This window comes from Falco cherrug, chromosome 13 (genome assembly GCF_023634085.1).
Source record: "Falco cherrug isolate bFalChe1 chromosome 13, bFalChe1.pri, whole genome shotgun sequence".
Taxonomy (NCBI): domain Eukaryota; kingdom Metazoa; phylum Chordata; class Aves; order Falconiformes; family Falconidae; genus Falco; species Falco cherrug.
The window spans coordinates 13,312,575-13,328,345 of record NC_073709.1 but is presented as its reverse complement, the minus strand read 5'-3'; the positions used below and the strand labels follow the sequence as shown (position 1 = coordinate 13,328,345).

General features: G+C 38.1%; 1 protein-coding gene across 2 annotated transcripts in view; it reads right to left on the bottom strand.

Annotated features, from left to right (window-relative positions):
- Positions 1-1,084: 1,084 nt before the first annotated feature.
- Positions 1,085-15,771, bottom strand: part of CDC42EP3 (CDC42 effector protein 3) — a 30,107-nt gene continuing 15,420 nt past the window's right edge. For both annotated transcript variants that reach the window (XM_055726066.1, XM_055726065.1), the window contains exon 2: positions 1,085-5,506. In XM_055726066.1, the coding sequence (XP_055582041.1) occupies positions 4,447-5,214 (768 nt within the window). In that variant the 5' untranslated portion in view covers positions 5,215-5,506 and the 3' untranslated portion in view covers positions 1,085-4,446. The remainder of the gene's footprint in view (positions 5,507-15,771) is intronic.

Here is a 15,771-nt window from a genome sequence, read left to right as displayed (position 1 = left end):
TCCTAGTTTCTTTGAGCATAACCTAAGAAAGATTTGTTTTAGACAATGAGGAAAAGAAATAACTTGAAGAATGTGTAGGGTCATACTGCAATGTACCTGTGAAAAGAAATGTTCTCTCTGGTGTAAATATTCTGGGAAACGTATTTCTTTCTGGCAATACTCTGGTATAAATCAGAATCTGTGATTTTATTGGAATGATGTTAATTTATACCAGGAGAAAATCAGTTCTCTTATAATTGTTATAGGGAGAAAATAGCTTGCAATATTCAAAAGCAAACAGAATGTATTAGGTGCTTCCTTGATTTTCTCATACTTAGAAAATGCTAACTAGAAAGCAGCAGTTAGTGATGGATCCAGCCTTTCATTTGGAAACCCCTTAAAAAAACACATAAAATGGAAGTGTTTATAGGAAACAGATGTACTAACATACTTTGTGTTCATACAAAAAGTAAATGGATGCAAACATTTGCAGTTAGGTCACTGCTAATTTAATTCATTTGTTTACAAGCATTAATTTCTTTCCTTGGAATAAAGTCTTGTGTGTCTCTTTCTTAGTTTCTTGCATCATCTGAATTTTGTTTGGTCTCACTGTGCTAGGTCCAACACCTTTCCTGCTAGGCATGTATCTGGGTTATTAATATTTGACATATCAAACAGCTGCTTCCAATTCTGGTCTGACATTGTCAAAAAGGCAGCCACCCAAACTGTCCCTTCTCTCACTAATTCTAGCAGGAATGAAAAAAAAATTTGATCTGATATTCCTTCTATGTTTCTCTGAAACTTGGTCTCAGCCTATTCTTGTTGCTTGTTGAGAATTTCCTACACAAATTGAAGAATGCCCTTCAGCTCTAACCCTGATGGCTAGCTTCCTTGCTAACACCAGTAAATGCAAAAAGGAAAAAGGACTGTAAAGTAAAATCATCCTTAAAGAAGGTATTGCTTCTGACTCTCTTCAGATTTAAATTTTTTTTATTATTTTCTGCCCTTTTCTGTCACGTTTACTTACTTTGTGGTGATATGGGTAAACCAGTGAAATTAAATGCATACCTTCAGTACATTAAAGTTTCAAGAGTGTGAATTCCAGTAAATGTCACTGATGAGCAATTTTTATTAACATAATAAAGCTTTGTCAATGTGGAGAGGAAAATAAGGTTACCGTGGAAGTCATTAATTACTTTATGTACCTATACAAGGGACTTTCAAGACAAACTGTGTTTGTGCCAAACCCAGCTCTGTTTTCCATCCGTCAGTGGTGATCTAGCTGGGAGGTTTGTTTTGCTTTTCTGTTTCCTCTAAGGCATTGGATTTGGTCCTTGTTAGAAAAAGACAGAGATCAAAATGGGGTTGTGCAGTTTCCAGCATTTGACCTGCTTTTTACCTCCCACTTCAGTCAGGCTGGCAGGGGTACTGGGACAGGGGTTCAAGGGTTCTTGAATTGGATGATTGTTAGACTTTCTGGTATATTTTTGTATTGTGCATACCCCAGCTTGCAGGACTGTACAGATGAGGAATTTAGCAAATACTCATGCAGAAACTAGACACATGCTTTCTAACTTTGGCACATTTAGATTACATCTTTAGGTCTTCACTATACTTCAGGTAGTAGAAGATATGAGGAAGAGTTTTCTGGCATACTGGAAGACTTGTGAAGCATCTGTGGAACTTTCTGGGCAGTTGTACAGTTAGCATACTTTTCCCCATGGCCAGAGAAAAACGATGTGATATCCAAGGCAACTCCTTCCAGTCCTCTGTTCCAGCCAGAAAGCCAACTTGCAGCAGTATCTTGGTTTTCAGGAAACTGCTGTGTAAATATATGCTCCTTGGAAATTCTAATTTGTTAAGGATTTCATGAAGGTTTCAGGAAAGCAGAATTTCTCACAAACCAGAAATTCAAGGTTTTGATCTGACAAGCTGTATTGTAACAGCTGAGATGCCAGATCAGCTTACACAAAGCAGTATTTTACAGAAGACCATGTCAGAACAGAAGCTGAGCACATTTCAACTTTGCATCTCCTAGGTCTTCACATGTAAGACTGAGCAGATCTGAACATTTGAAGGATCCAGCTTTGAGGGAAGTAACAAGAAGACTTTAAAGAAATATGAAAAATACTTTCCCAGTGTAAAAGTCCTGTTCTTGACTTGAGAAAAGTTTCTCTTCCACAAAACAGTAGTTGTTTTTGCCTGGAGCAATGGTTATTATTTTAGTTCAGACCACCCACCCTCATCACAAGACCTAAGGATTTACAAATTTAGAAAAGCAATCACATAAGGAAGGATAATACAGACTAAAAAATCCTGCAGTAGTGAGACATTTTTCAGCAGACTAAGCCAGGAAATCAAGTACAAAACACAACAAAGCAAAAATAACATGACTGCAATAGCTGCTCTAAGAGTCTGTTTCTGCTTTCTAGAGAATGCTTACTTGAAGAGTCCTGCAAGATAATGACTTTCCATTCAGCAAATACTTTTAATGTTCTAATTGTAGTATTCGAAGGGTCTACACAGAAAATGTCTACTTCCCCATCTCACCCAAACTTTCCAGTGAAAGTTTTGGCCTAAATTCTCATCAGGTTCTAAATCCCCAGATCCCATAAGAAACATGTGGCCAAGCCAAGCCTTGAAAACCTGCTTTCTAAAAGACCAAAAGCACTATAGCCACAGAACCACCATTCTTCTTGGATAATGAATGCACTGGAAATTTGACCTAGGCTTATACACAGAGAATATGAAATCCAAGGCAATTAAGCATTATCTTAAAAATTACCACAGTTCTTGGCCATTCTACATCTCAGTTCCTCATTTACAGGAATAATATGGGAGACTCTAGCTGCTTCTCTCATTAATGCACAACAATATAAGCTTAAGCAGAAACAGGAGTGATGGCTGTCTTTCTAAAACACATTGACAGAAGGGAATTAGTTGGCACTGACTCCCTAAAAATTTTAAGGATAAATATATATTAAATCATCCATGACTTACATGTTTTGATAGGAAGAAAAATGAGGTTATCTAATGAAGAACAGTCTACAAACTGTGTCAGGATTTTACCTAAAGACTTCAGTGAAAGCTGCTGGAACTTTGCCATTAATTTCACTAGCACCAAAGTATTACCCTCTCGTCCCCAGTTACTTAAAATCAGCATTTATCCCAGAGGGTCCTACCTTCTTGGAGTTTGCCCTTAAAACCTCAGGAAGTAAACCTAATTGGAGAAGTCAACTGAATTAAGATAGTAGAATTTATCTGCCCCTTGGTCCCATATTTCTGCAATTCTACTGCAGTCTGTTTCATTACAGCATAAAACAAACCTCTGTGTTTTGGTGAAGCTATGTACTGAATCACAAAGACATAGCAATTTAAAGTTTGGGGTTTTTTTATTGTATTGCACAAGATATCTATGCAATCCATGTAGGTACTGTATTAAAGGATTGACATTTCCCAAAACATTGCCTGTTGCAGCACACATCACAAGCATTGTGAATAACCAGTGCCTTCTTCAAAAATTAAAATAATCAGTTGCAAGTTTAAGCATGTTGTGGCAATAAATGAAGAAAAAAACCAGCAAGGCGTATCAATACATAATTCTTTTCAAACACACAAATATACAATTTTCAGAAGAGCACCAATAATGCCAAGCAACTATTTTGATGAGATACTGTATGTGTAGGCTCTGCAATAAAAAGCCAATATGCACACAGAAAATATATTTCAACTTTAAAATAATTTAACTATAATATCTTGCATGTGTCACCTGTTTACAACATATCATTTCACATACAATGTCAGGCCCAAGTCTCAACTTGTGTAAATTTGTGCATACTCATTCAAAGCAGCTGAGACTCTGGACCAGGTGTTCAAGCTGAAAAAGGCTTCAAACTGTTCACATATGAATACAGAGTGGTAGGCTAAGACCAAGAAAGTAGTTACGGTGAAGGTATAACAGAAATGGTACTACGGAAAATGAAGAAAAACACTATCAAACCCTCAAACACAAGGTTCTAGAAAGAGGCCTACATGTAAAGTGATGTTGTAATAATTTATAAAAGTGAATAATTAATATCAGTCTCCTTTCTGACACTTAAGAGATTCTCATAAATTCAGAAGCCCATAGAAGTGAACTAACCAAATGTCACAATCAGTATCATCCTCTAACTCTGTTAAGTTTCTGATCATTAATACTGGTACTTAAGAACATTTTATATTTGCTGAAAACTGTTATTAAAATGCTGAAAACTGTTATTAAAATTTACCTTCCTGCTATGAGAATTTAGTGTAATAAAAATCATGAAAAACAATAGGTAAAAAAATAGTATTTTAAGAATATTTTTAGAAAACCCGTCAAAACAACTGCAAATACAGCTGATTTTTAAGTGTCTGCTTTTGAACTGTGTTTTTTAATTTGTTTTTGTTTAAGTGAATCACTTACAAAGAAGCAAGGGAGTACCAGTTCTAAGATTTATTCTTGTCCATTACATTGAGGACCTCATCCAAAAGTGAGGGTCCCAAGTCAAGTTGTAATGAGAGAAGAGAGCCTGCAAGATCTGAAAGGGATTCTTCTGACTTAGTCTTTGTCTTGGTTAGTTCACATGAAAGTTGACTGTCATCAAATAAATCAACTGTTTGCCAATCAGTGCATCGTTCAGAAAAGCTGGATGAGTGACTGTCTCTACCATTAATAAAATGCGAAGAGGAACCATTTTGCTCCCATATGTCATCTTTATATGTTTCTCCATCCTCCATCTGTTTACTTTTCTCCTGCAATTTTTCTTCTATTACTGGCTCACAGCTAAGCCTAGGATTTCTTGATGACCTGATGGATTCTTGCTTTGAATTAAATGTCACTGGTGACAATAAGGGCAATGTAAGGGCTTGAGAACCCCCAATGGCAGGAAGGGAAATAGCATTTTTGAGCACTGGTGATGGAGTTTCTGTAAACATGGATTCAGAAGTGCTGTTTGCCCTTAAGAATTCATTGTGACCACCAGACTGGCTAATTCTGGTTTCTCCTTCATTTCCAGGCAATAACTCATAGTTGCCCTGCAAAAAGGAGATGTCTCCAAAAACATCATGTTGTCCCTCTTTTCCAATGTGTATGGTGTGACGAAAATCTCCAAGTGGTGGACTGATCATATCGGGAGATAAGATATCCCTCAGTTTGAATTTCTTCCCTTTCTTATTGTTAGCAGCTTTCAAGTAGATGGGTGTTTTGGCTGGCATCTTGCTTGTAGTTTCTGAGAGAAGTTACTAAAAAAACAAAACAAAACAAAAAAAAGGGAAGGGGAGGGAGAAGCCTCTTACAAAGTCAGTTATTCTCAGGAGTCCTTCAGTGTTATCAGCATTACATCATCATCTTGAACCACTCTTGCACACAAGGTCTCTTTCTTCTGATGCAAAGAACTGTGGGGTATGTGAAAGTGAACGTCACCCACTGCAGATCTTTTCAAGATAGAGCAAGTTTCAGGTCAGTTAGCAACCAAAATGCCCTGCTACTTCCAGAACTTCAGGAAACCTGCATGGGATACAAAATCAGGTTATCATTGATTTTTTTTTTTTTGTCATGGTTAATTCAATTTTGTTTTACAAACAAAAAAAATTATTAGCAATGGTACTGACAGTTCCAGCCTGCAGATTAGCTTTATGATATTGTTTCCCTTCATTAGTCAGGATAAAAGAGTTTAGATTAACAAGGGCTAGCTAACCTTTCTCTGACTTCATAGCTTTTTTTGAAGTCAGAGTTCCTTAGATACAATGGCTGAGCACAATTCATTTGATAAGTATCACCATCTCAACCTTTCTTCTCCTTTTTCTGGCATTCAAAATGCTGGCCTTTGAGAGCACATGCAGAAACGCATTTATAACAAATCAACAACATTGAGCTTTTGGTAGACTGAGGAAGACTGACAGAGCCTTTTTGGAAATGTTTTTGGAAATGGAGTGGGCCATCTTGGATTAGAGAACTTCAGATACCCCCATTCAGTCCTGAAACTCTCAAATGTCATCCACGACATTTCTGATAATTTTGCCTATTTAATAGGATAGTTTAGGTACTTGGAAAAGTGCTAGCCCAGGTCTTTACAATTAGTTAATAATAGCCAAATGCAGGCGTCTTTAAAAGAAACTGATTCTTGTGACTACAGTCTTTAGACTACAGGAATTCTTCATAACAATTAGTTATAGACTAGTTCATGAATTATGTAGGCCATGAGGCCACGATGACTTAAGAGTTGCTCCGTGCAACCAAACAAAACAGTGTTTGCAAACCAAGTTGTCCTATTAGAACGTGGTTTCTGAAAAGCCTGATAAAGCAGTCCACAAGGGTTAACAGGCTATTGGGTCAAAAAGTTATGGACACTACACACACACCCAAACCACTCTTCATTAATGCTTTAATGGTGTATTTCTTCCTTACAGTACCAGTTCCTGACTTATCAGCAATCCCAGGATAAATGCCTTTTTCTCCTGGGTGTTTTTGTGCTTTCCCCTATTAAGTCCATAGAGCGCCAGAGCATTACAGGTCACTCCTCCTCACCAGAATACTCAGACACAAGTCCCTCACACTCTGTCCATCACCATTCATATTCTGTAAAGGAGGTTGTAGTTTCTGCACGGAAAAACTGTTCCACACAATAAGTGAAGGGAAGCTGTCTGTAACAACAGCTACTTTTGCTGCCTTTTATCCATGCCCCAGCAGATATTTCCTTTCATCAAATTAAGCCCAGTAAAAATCACCAGTTCAAAAGCTTCGTACTGTACGGCTATACAGCCAGATTGTCAAGAAGTATTTAAGCATTTTCACAAATCCTTTAACCTTAGTAATTAGCTCCTACCGCTGACTACTTAACTGTGCATCACAAGGGGAGCTGGGAATCTAGCCAGGTTAGTATTTTGTTCTTTTGGTTCCCACCAGATATCTACCACACTTCAGATATCACTGAAAAGCCCTCCCCCCAAAAGTACAACAGATATAGACAGATGAAAGCTGTCATACAAAATAAACTTGCTGTTCAATGAGTTATGAGGACATTTTATACTTCTAAACTCAATTTCGAAAATACAATTGATTGCATCAACCAGTCAAAAGCACTTCAAATCTTCCTTCTAGACAATAAAATGGTATTTTATTAGGATCTACAGAATATTAGGAGATTCACATTATGTACCAAAACTCCACCATCTTAACTCAATGTCAGTACTGTAAGATACAAAAGTCAGTCCTAAATAAGATCTGTACTTGTGCCACACACAATGGCAACAGAACTGGTTAATCAACTGGGTTACCTTTCAGTTTTAAGCTGAAAAAATCATTGCATTGTTTCTCCCCCTGATTATCAATCTACCCAAGTAACCCATTTAGTTAAACAAAATGTCCTCGACTCTAAAGAGAAGACTAATCTTGGCAAACACAGCCAAATGGCAAAGTTGTTTTATGCTTATGTAGTGAACCCAGCTCTATCTCACTTCCCATGAATAACAAGTCAAATTCCTTCTAATTCTAATTCTTCATTCTTTCAGATCTTTTAATCTGGAATGAATGGCAATGTAGTGTCAGTGTGGTTCAGAGTCATGCCTGCTGGTCAGTAGTTTAGAATGAAAGACAAATCCTAGTTCATTCAAAGCTTTTGTGGCTTCCACCAGTTTCGATGTGTATCAGCACCCATTATCACTAAACTCCACAGAGTTTCAAAAAAACCTGAAGGACATAATGAAACATCTGAACATCAAGAAATATTAAAATCAAGCATAACATAACTTTAAATATAAATAATCCATTTTGACACACAAGACGACCGCTGTGGTTTATTTAGCTCATAGCTCGGGGTGGGGAATATGCAAACACCCAAAACACAGCAACTTTTTGGGCATCCAAATCTCCTTTTGTTCTTGCACTATGAGAGCACCCCAGTAAGGGGCAGTGTAAAACCACCCTACCTTAAAGGATGCTGCAAGAAACTCCAGTGTCAAAAAATAATCCCTCTGCATACAGTAGTCCCAGCAACTGTGAAAGCCTTGCCTTCCATTTGGCCAGTGCAAGAGGCTTTACACTAGAAGAGAACTTTCACAATTACATGCTTACTACAGGCACCATTTTCTCTGCTGGAAACAAAGGCTACCTTGTTGCAGATTTCACTAGCCACCTTAGTGAACATCTACAAATTACATCTTGTAAATAAAAGATAAAGGTTCCCTCATATATGAGCAAGATTTCCACATACAGCATAATAGGCTTCAGAGCAACTGTACTTTGTTTCTGCATATCTATCCTCTTTGTCAACTACTGTCCAAAGGAGTACAGATTCCAAGCTACTCTGAACAGCTGAAATATATCATAACTCTGGAAATATTCACTTAGCCTAAAATACTGTTGTTACTCATATTTCATTTACAATTAAATAAGGAAGAACCTATATCAATATAACATATGGTTTAAAAAAAAAAAAAAAAAAAGCTTTTAGTAGAAAAAAGTCCAACTTTGGCAAATGAAGAAAGGCTTAATGAGACTAAGCCTAGAGCTCAACTCCTGCAAAACGAAAAAACTAGTCCACAAAATTTTCACAGGAACCTTACACACTGCCTCCATTCAGCAAGATTTAATGGAAGCACCAGTACACGTGGGCTAAGGGAAGGGACAAAACACACTACAATCTTGATACTAGGCCACAAAGTAAAGTTCACTTTGTCTGAAAATGAGACCTTTTTCTGATCTTGCTACTAAGTCTCTGTTTTGACTAATTTCAGCTCAGTAACCAAGGGAATGTATAGTCAAACTGGAAAGCTGAATGAGAAATTACCAGAAAACCAAATGCATAACCAAAAGTCCATGGTAGACTGCCAGCCTACAGTAGAAAACCTTAACTTAAGAGAAAAACAACATGAAATTAATTTTATTCCAGTTGAAGACATAACCCTCTCCTGACAAGATCCAAGCATGTGCCAAGTCAGAGAAGTTTCAACCCAGTGAAAATTAAAGTTTTAGTTTGGCTGTAACACTTGCTCGTTTTCATTCCTATCACTTCACACTCTCACATAAGTGTTTTGCTTGGTAACAAAGACTAATATTTTCAGAGGCACTTCTCAATCTGCCTTACAAACCTTCTGTCCACTCAGCAGTCATCGCCTTCCAAACAGCTTAAAGTTTTCCATGGATGCCTTAGTTTATTCCACAGTCCATTTTAAAAGGACAAACTATCAGCAAATATCTCAACAGCCAAGCTTACAAAGCCAGAGTCAAATGAGGGTCAAGGTGCAAAATTTTATTTTTGCACAAATCCCAAGAGGCTTAGAACCTTAAGCAGAAATGATAGAAAGAAAATCCTGTTTCCACAGAGCAGGACCACTAGAAAATCTGTGCTCTGAGAAGCCCTTGGGCTTTGTCTTAGGCATCATGGGTAGAAGCATGTGAACTTCAGAGGAACTCATTTCCAAAGCATTGTTTAAAATAACATTGAATTATCTTGTGGTGCTAGTCAGTAAGAAAAAAAAGTATGTACATTATACAAATATCCAAATGAGAATACAGTAACACAGCAAGAGGCAGACACAAACTATGCAACAAGCTGCTGCAACTTTTCTATGCAATGAAATACCTGCAAGCACAGAAGAATTAGGCTTTAGGGGTTCGTTTTAGGTACCAGTAACCTTCAAGCAGCATAGTGTTGAGAACATCCTTGTCAGTGCTGTTACTTTCACTATGCCTGACACAACATCAGTGCAAACCATGTTTTTATTGTTTTTCTAAAAAAGCCTTGAACTTACGCGGTCACAATTCCTGAATGCTGGTGAAACAAACTCCCAGTATAACCAAGTGTTCAGGTAGGAAAAAAGCAACAGATGATGCACCATAGAGCTTGCCTCTCATGTTCCTGTGGACTTAAGTGTCCTTATCAACTGGCAGCCTCTGAAGATGAAAGGCTGCTTGTAGACAGGCCACAGCGAGCCTGTGCTTATAGAGCCACCACCTTCTGAGTAACTTTAACCTAACCAGGTGGTAACACTTCTCCCTCCAGACTGTTCATCTAAATGTACCTTGTTTATAAGAGGCCCAGCCTTTGAATTCATCTGTATTAAAGTCAACTCCCCTGATCAGATTAGAAGTCATCACCCCTTTGTTTCTCCCTCCATCAAAGAATTTGCCTTTCTGATTAAAGCTGCAGATTTAATTACTTTTAAAAAAAAAATCAGGTTAATCACACTTCAACTCATTTTCTCAGGCTGCACTCAACCTACTTTCCTAGATCAAATCTAACCTATTTTATCCCACTATCATATACAGTTTTCAGAAAGTGAAGGAAAAAAAAATAAAATCCCTAGTCCCCAGAAACACAGGTCAAGAGGGTACCCTATGATGCAGTTCATTCATTTCTCCGTCATCCTGCAGACTCAGGTACTTTCTGCTAGTCCTGGAAGATGTTTGTCCACCCTCCTCTTAAAATTCCCTACAGCTGCAGACTGCACACATTAATTTACTTCACAGGGGCTAGTCATCAGACAAGATTCACCTAAAGTCTCCCCTGTCCAATTTGTCCCTCCAATCTGTGCCCTGATGAATGCAGTTCATTATTTTATGCATCTCCTTTCAGCCTTTTCTTCTTCAGATTAAACACCACAAAGATTTCAGTCTTTCAACACAGGTCATGTTTTCTGGAACTCAGTTTGCTTCCCCTCAACCTCCTTTTCTGGTCTTCCTCCCCTCAGCTCAAATCTTTCTTCAAATACAACCAAAAGCAAACACAATATTCAAGCAGAGGTTTCAATTTCTCTCTTAATAGAGTGTCTGCATTTTTCTTTCAACATCACAATGTCGTTGGCTTATATTTAGTTTGTGGTCCATTGAAAACCTAGCTCCTTTAGTGAAGAACTGTTGTCTAGCCAGTTATTCTACATCTTGTTCTTGGCTATGCCCCTGTAACAAAGCCTCCATACTCACTGTATTGCATTCTATTAATTTCAAACACTTCAAATGGTCAGGATCACTTGGAATTTTAATCTGGGCCTCTACAGCATACAGTTTTAGCATCATCTGTTGATGTAATAAGCATACAGTGAAATCATTCATGAAAATATTGTGAAATAAGAGAGATGGAAGATAGCCCTGCAGAGTTCCACCTGATATATCTTTCCAGATTAACAGCAGCTAAATACTCCAAGATACTGCTATTTGAAGCAGCTTGAATTGTTGAAACAATTGTCTGCTCAGGATAACTAAGAAAATGTGAATATGCTCCATAATACAAGTGTATTAACGAATGACAAGAAAGGCTTGGAAAACTTCAGCTATACACTAGCTGGGGAGAAATAATAATAATAATAAAGCAAAGTAATTAATTCATTATCAGTCATCTTTAGAAGGGAAAGTGAACGGGAAATGTAAGAAAAATCATATAAGGATACATTTTCATCACCCTTGCTACAAACACTTTTTCCCACGTAAATCAGAGATAAATAGTACACTAGCTCTGAGCAGTCCACCTGAAGTATTAATTGTCATTAAGTGTAATGCACAGACAGGGGCAGGCTGCATCCAGTGACTTTCTCTCCAGGTATCTTCCCTTTCTCCAGCACCCTCCTCTTCCCCGCTAAAACCTAGGTTCATGAATGAAGAAAAAACAAGTTCCTGAAATTATTTTTAATTGTTGACTCCTTTAAATATTGCTACCTTTCCCTGCATAATACCCTTTCAAATGGACAAAGCCAGAGTAAATTATATTAATCAGGGAACACTTTCAGCTCTAAACCATTAAAGTACTTGTGCATTATATTGAAATGAAGGAGGTATTCCACCTATTTAAGAGTTTTCATTTTACCTTACAAGAAAAAGAAATGAAACAAAGCCAACCTGGTTTGAAAAAGAAAAACAAAAATCTTTTTCATGGTTCATTATATCCTTCAGACAGCTGTACCAACACAGCAGGAGGGAGCTGCTGAAGTTATCTAATTTGGGGCTGCTGTCTAATTTGAGCAACTGGCCCCAGTCTGCAGTTATTATTTTATTCTGTATCAGTCTGTGAGATTACAAAGGCCTTTTATCAACCAGTAACCTTCATGCCTGTTAAGGTACTTGAATACTAATCGAGTTGTTTCTCAGTCATCATTTTTGATAGAAGTGAACAGGGGGAATTCCTCATGTGGTGATGCTGGGAAGTAATTTTAAGCCTTCAAATACTTTTCCCTCCCTCCCTCTCTCCCTCCTTTGAACCCTTTCCAATTTTCCAACATCCTTTTGAGAGAACATCAGAATTAGCGACAACATTTCAGTATCATTCTCCCTAACAGCTTATACACAGATAAAAATCACTTCTTTCTTCTCATCATTGCTGCCTTGTTTATAAACAAGATCATATTTCTGCTTTTATCCTCACCATCTTACAACAGGAATTTTCCTGTATTTACAAGTTAGGATAATATTACAAGCCACTTAAGAGTTCTTACGCTGGTGTAACAAAAATGAGTTCTCCAAGCAGAATAAACTACATTGGCAAAAGCAGAAAGTTGTTATCACTACCATTTCTCAGGTCTGAGTGGACTTCCCCATTCTATTTTTTTAGGATGAATACACACATTTATTCATTTAATCAACAAACTTTGCCAGCACAGCCAATGGTAGTGCTCATATTATACTGTTTATCCAGTAAGACTCTATTCCTTGGGGGAAGAAAGCTTTCCAAGCTATTGTTCTCCAGAAAATAAGCTAGATTTATATTGTTTAGGATAAAAAGCAAGGCCATACTTCAGAAAGAGAAAACATCATACTTGAACGTGCTCAAGCTGTCAATCAATAAATCAGTTGAGATTTCTCCATCTTCCTCATGAAGATACTTCCTCACCAATCTCGACCACCTGCAACTTTGTACTGCAACAATTTTACACTTATTTACAGGCAGCTCATAAAAATACTATGCAGCTCAATGCTGTATAAAAAGACCTCTGCATTATTTCAATAGAAATATGTCCCTCTAATACTGACTTCTTTCTGATATGTACTCTGAGATTCTAAATGCTTTTTAATACTTGCTTTGTTGCCACTGCAGAGGACTAACATTCTAAAAAACTGGCTGTGATGCAGTATTAAGTCAAATGCCTTATAGTCGTCTTTTCCAGTTGTGCTTTTGACCACTTATTAGGATGTCTTAAATAATTCCTTTTTTTTTTTTTTTAATCAAGCAAACATTTTTTTCACCTTCCATCAGGTTTCAGTCACAGCTTTCTTTCAGCTTCTAACAGTTAGCATGTTTTCCAGAATAATAAAACCCTTTCTCTTCTCCAGAGATAGGAATTTAATGAACTCACTGTATTGTGTTGTTCAGCTCCATGGACCAAAAAAGGTCCCTCTTTATTACCTTCTCCTTAGCTTTGTTGGCTGGTACATTCATATATACAGATTTAATACCATATAGTTCAGTTTTATCATTGGCTTTCAAAAACTGGCTGAGTGCAAGACCATGCAGATTTAGGCATAGGTACATGTCAGTACAAAGTCTAGCACCTTAACTAATGCAACCGCTGAAGGTGAGGTTATGCTACGTCAGACTGTACAGTGAAGCAGTCACACTTTTCCTCCTACAAAGCCAGCAGACTAGAGGAGCAAATAGCTGGGGACCATAAACTCATAAGTCACATGATGGAGAGGCTTAAAAAGATGTCCATCAGTTCTCTTGGGCCAAAGGAAAACAATTGTGAAATCTGGAACACCCCCAATGCACACCCACACCCCCAACTATAACCTGAGCTTATGTGCCACCTAAAAGGTTAGGTGGCTGCTCTGGTTGAAAAATCTCAACTGCTGAGAGAGAAGAAAGGAACAGTTTTTAGCCAGCACAGCTGCCTGACGCAGCTCAAGCCATGTTCATGTAAGTGATGGTATTGTCATATGGAAGAACTTAGGAAGATGTGGATTGAGACAGGCAGTGCTGCCCCTTTTGATGTCAGCCAGAACTCATATCAGTTTAAGTGGATTATGAATCCACACACTTTTTAGTTCTGAGCAGGTTAGCATAGATGGCTTTCTCTTTTGACACAGAGGGTGTAGTTCCCCAACCCAGCTCTGCTCTCAAGGCTGGTTTAAGGAGTTCCCACCCTGGATTCCTCACTCCTCGCTGCTGGTTCCCAGTTCTGCACCGCAGTTCCTTGTACCCTCTGTGGCCAGGCAGACCTACAAGCCACGCTGCAAACCACTCACAGCAGCAGTTCTCCCCACTGACTCAGTTTACAGTAAAAGCTTACTGACAGCTGCAGTGTGACTGAAGGCAATCCTTCAAGGAGTTCAAGCTCAATATAACTGCTGCAGTCAGAAAGGCATTTTCCCCCCCTACTGCATGCACACACTTGACCCCTTATAAGCCAGTTCAGCACACTGAACTGGGTGAAAACTAAATAGGAAACGGGTGTAAAATCACAAGGCTAGGAGTAAGACTGCTACTTTGAGCTGCAACAAGCTCATGAAGCTGTCTCATGAGACACCACCCTTTGAGAGCATGGAGTTCTGGCAGAATGGATGGGCAATTCTTAATCAACTCTTCTGCAAGAAAAAATGTCCACGGAATTACAGCCAGATTTCACTCACTTCTGTTGTAAAAATGGCTTGGTATGTCCAGTAGCTTCCGCCTTACAGTTCCCAAGGCTGCTGTCACGTTGAGAAAGTTTTTTGAACCATATCTAAGATGATACTATTACTTTTTTTTTTAAAAGGATCTCTAGCTTAACATTACCTTAACTAGTAGCTCCTGGCAAAAGGTAATCTAAAATAAAATCATATTGCAAGATCTCAATAAAAAATAAAACCCAAAAAAACCCACCAACCAAAAAACCCCCAGAACCCCTACCCTGAACTCCCCACCTCCAACTCTCAAATACCCTTCATCTCCAAGTCAAATATTCTTTATCATCCCCTTGAAACACACAAGTGACATAGGCATATTATAATCACCAGTTCTCCCATTATTCAGTTCTCAAAGTGCTTCCATTGAAATAAGTATTTACCATCTTGAAGTGGCTGATAAACTATTTTTAAAACAAACTTGAAGGCCAAAGAGCCCTCAATATGCGAAGGCTAACAGTCAGGTAGAGGTACAAAGCTACAGAAAAATATAGGGTTGCACAGGACTCATTTGTTTTATTACATAGAAAAAGGATGAATCCTCTGCTCTGTTGCAGTTTACCTCCTTCAGAGAGTTGAATGGTCATCAAAATGAGATCAAAGAGCATGGGGTTGGGGTAGATGGAAAAAAGGAGATTCTTCAATGAGTTACAAAAATCTTCACATAATTTCTTTTTTTGGTCCAACTTATGCCCACTTCTAGGAATGGGGATGAAATCATGGAGTAAATACAGCTTCTATTTTTTTTTTTAATCTATATGCAATTTGAAGTAGATTGCCAATACAACTAAAGTAACTGTTTTATCACCCTGATATGAAACAAAAGGAAAAACAATAGAAATTCCATCTTCACTGTGAGTTTATAGTGTAACTCCTAACAAAACAACTTCACTATTTGAAGGCACCATTTGAGGGAAGTAAGAATCTGGAGGAATAAGTGACAACTGAAACACATCTCATATTCTGGCTTTGCTCCGCAGCATGTCAGTGGCACCTGTGACATGCCCCAGCTGATAGGGACACATCATGCTGGACAGCAGCGCAGGGGTCCCCATTTCCTCCTGAGATCTCTCTGCCACAGATGCTTGGTTCTGTTAACTTGAGTTGCTTGTCCCAGATTGATCAGACTTCTTTTTTTCTGAAATATATCAAGCAGTATCAGAGTGCATTCACTCTCTGTGCCA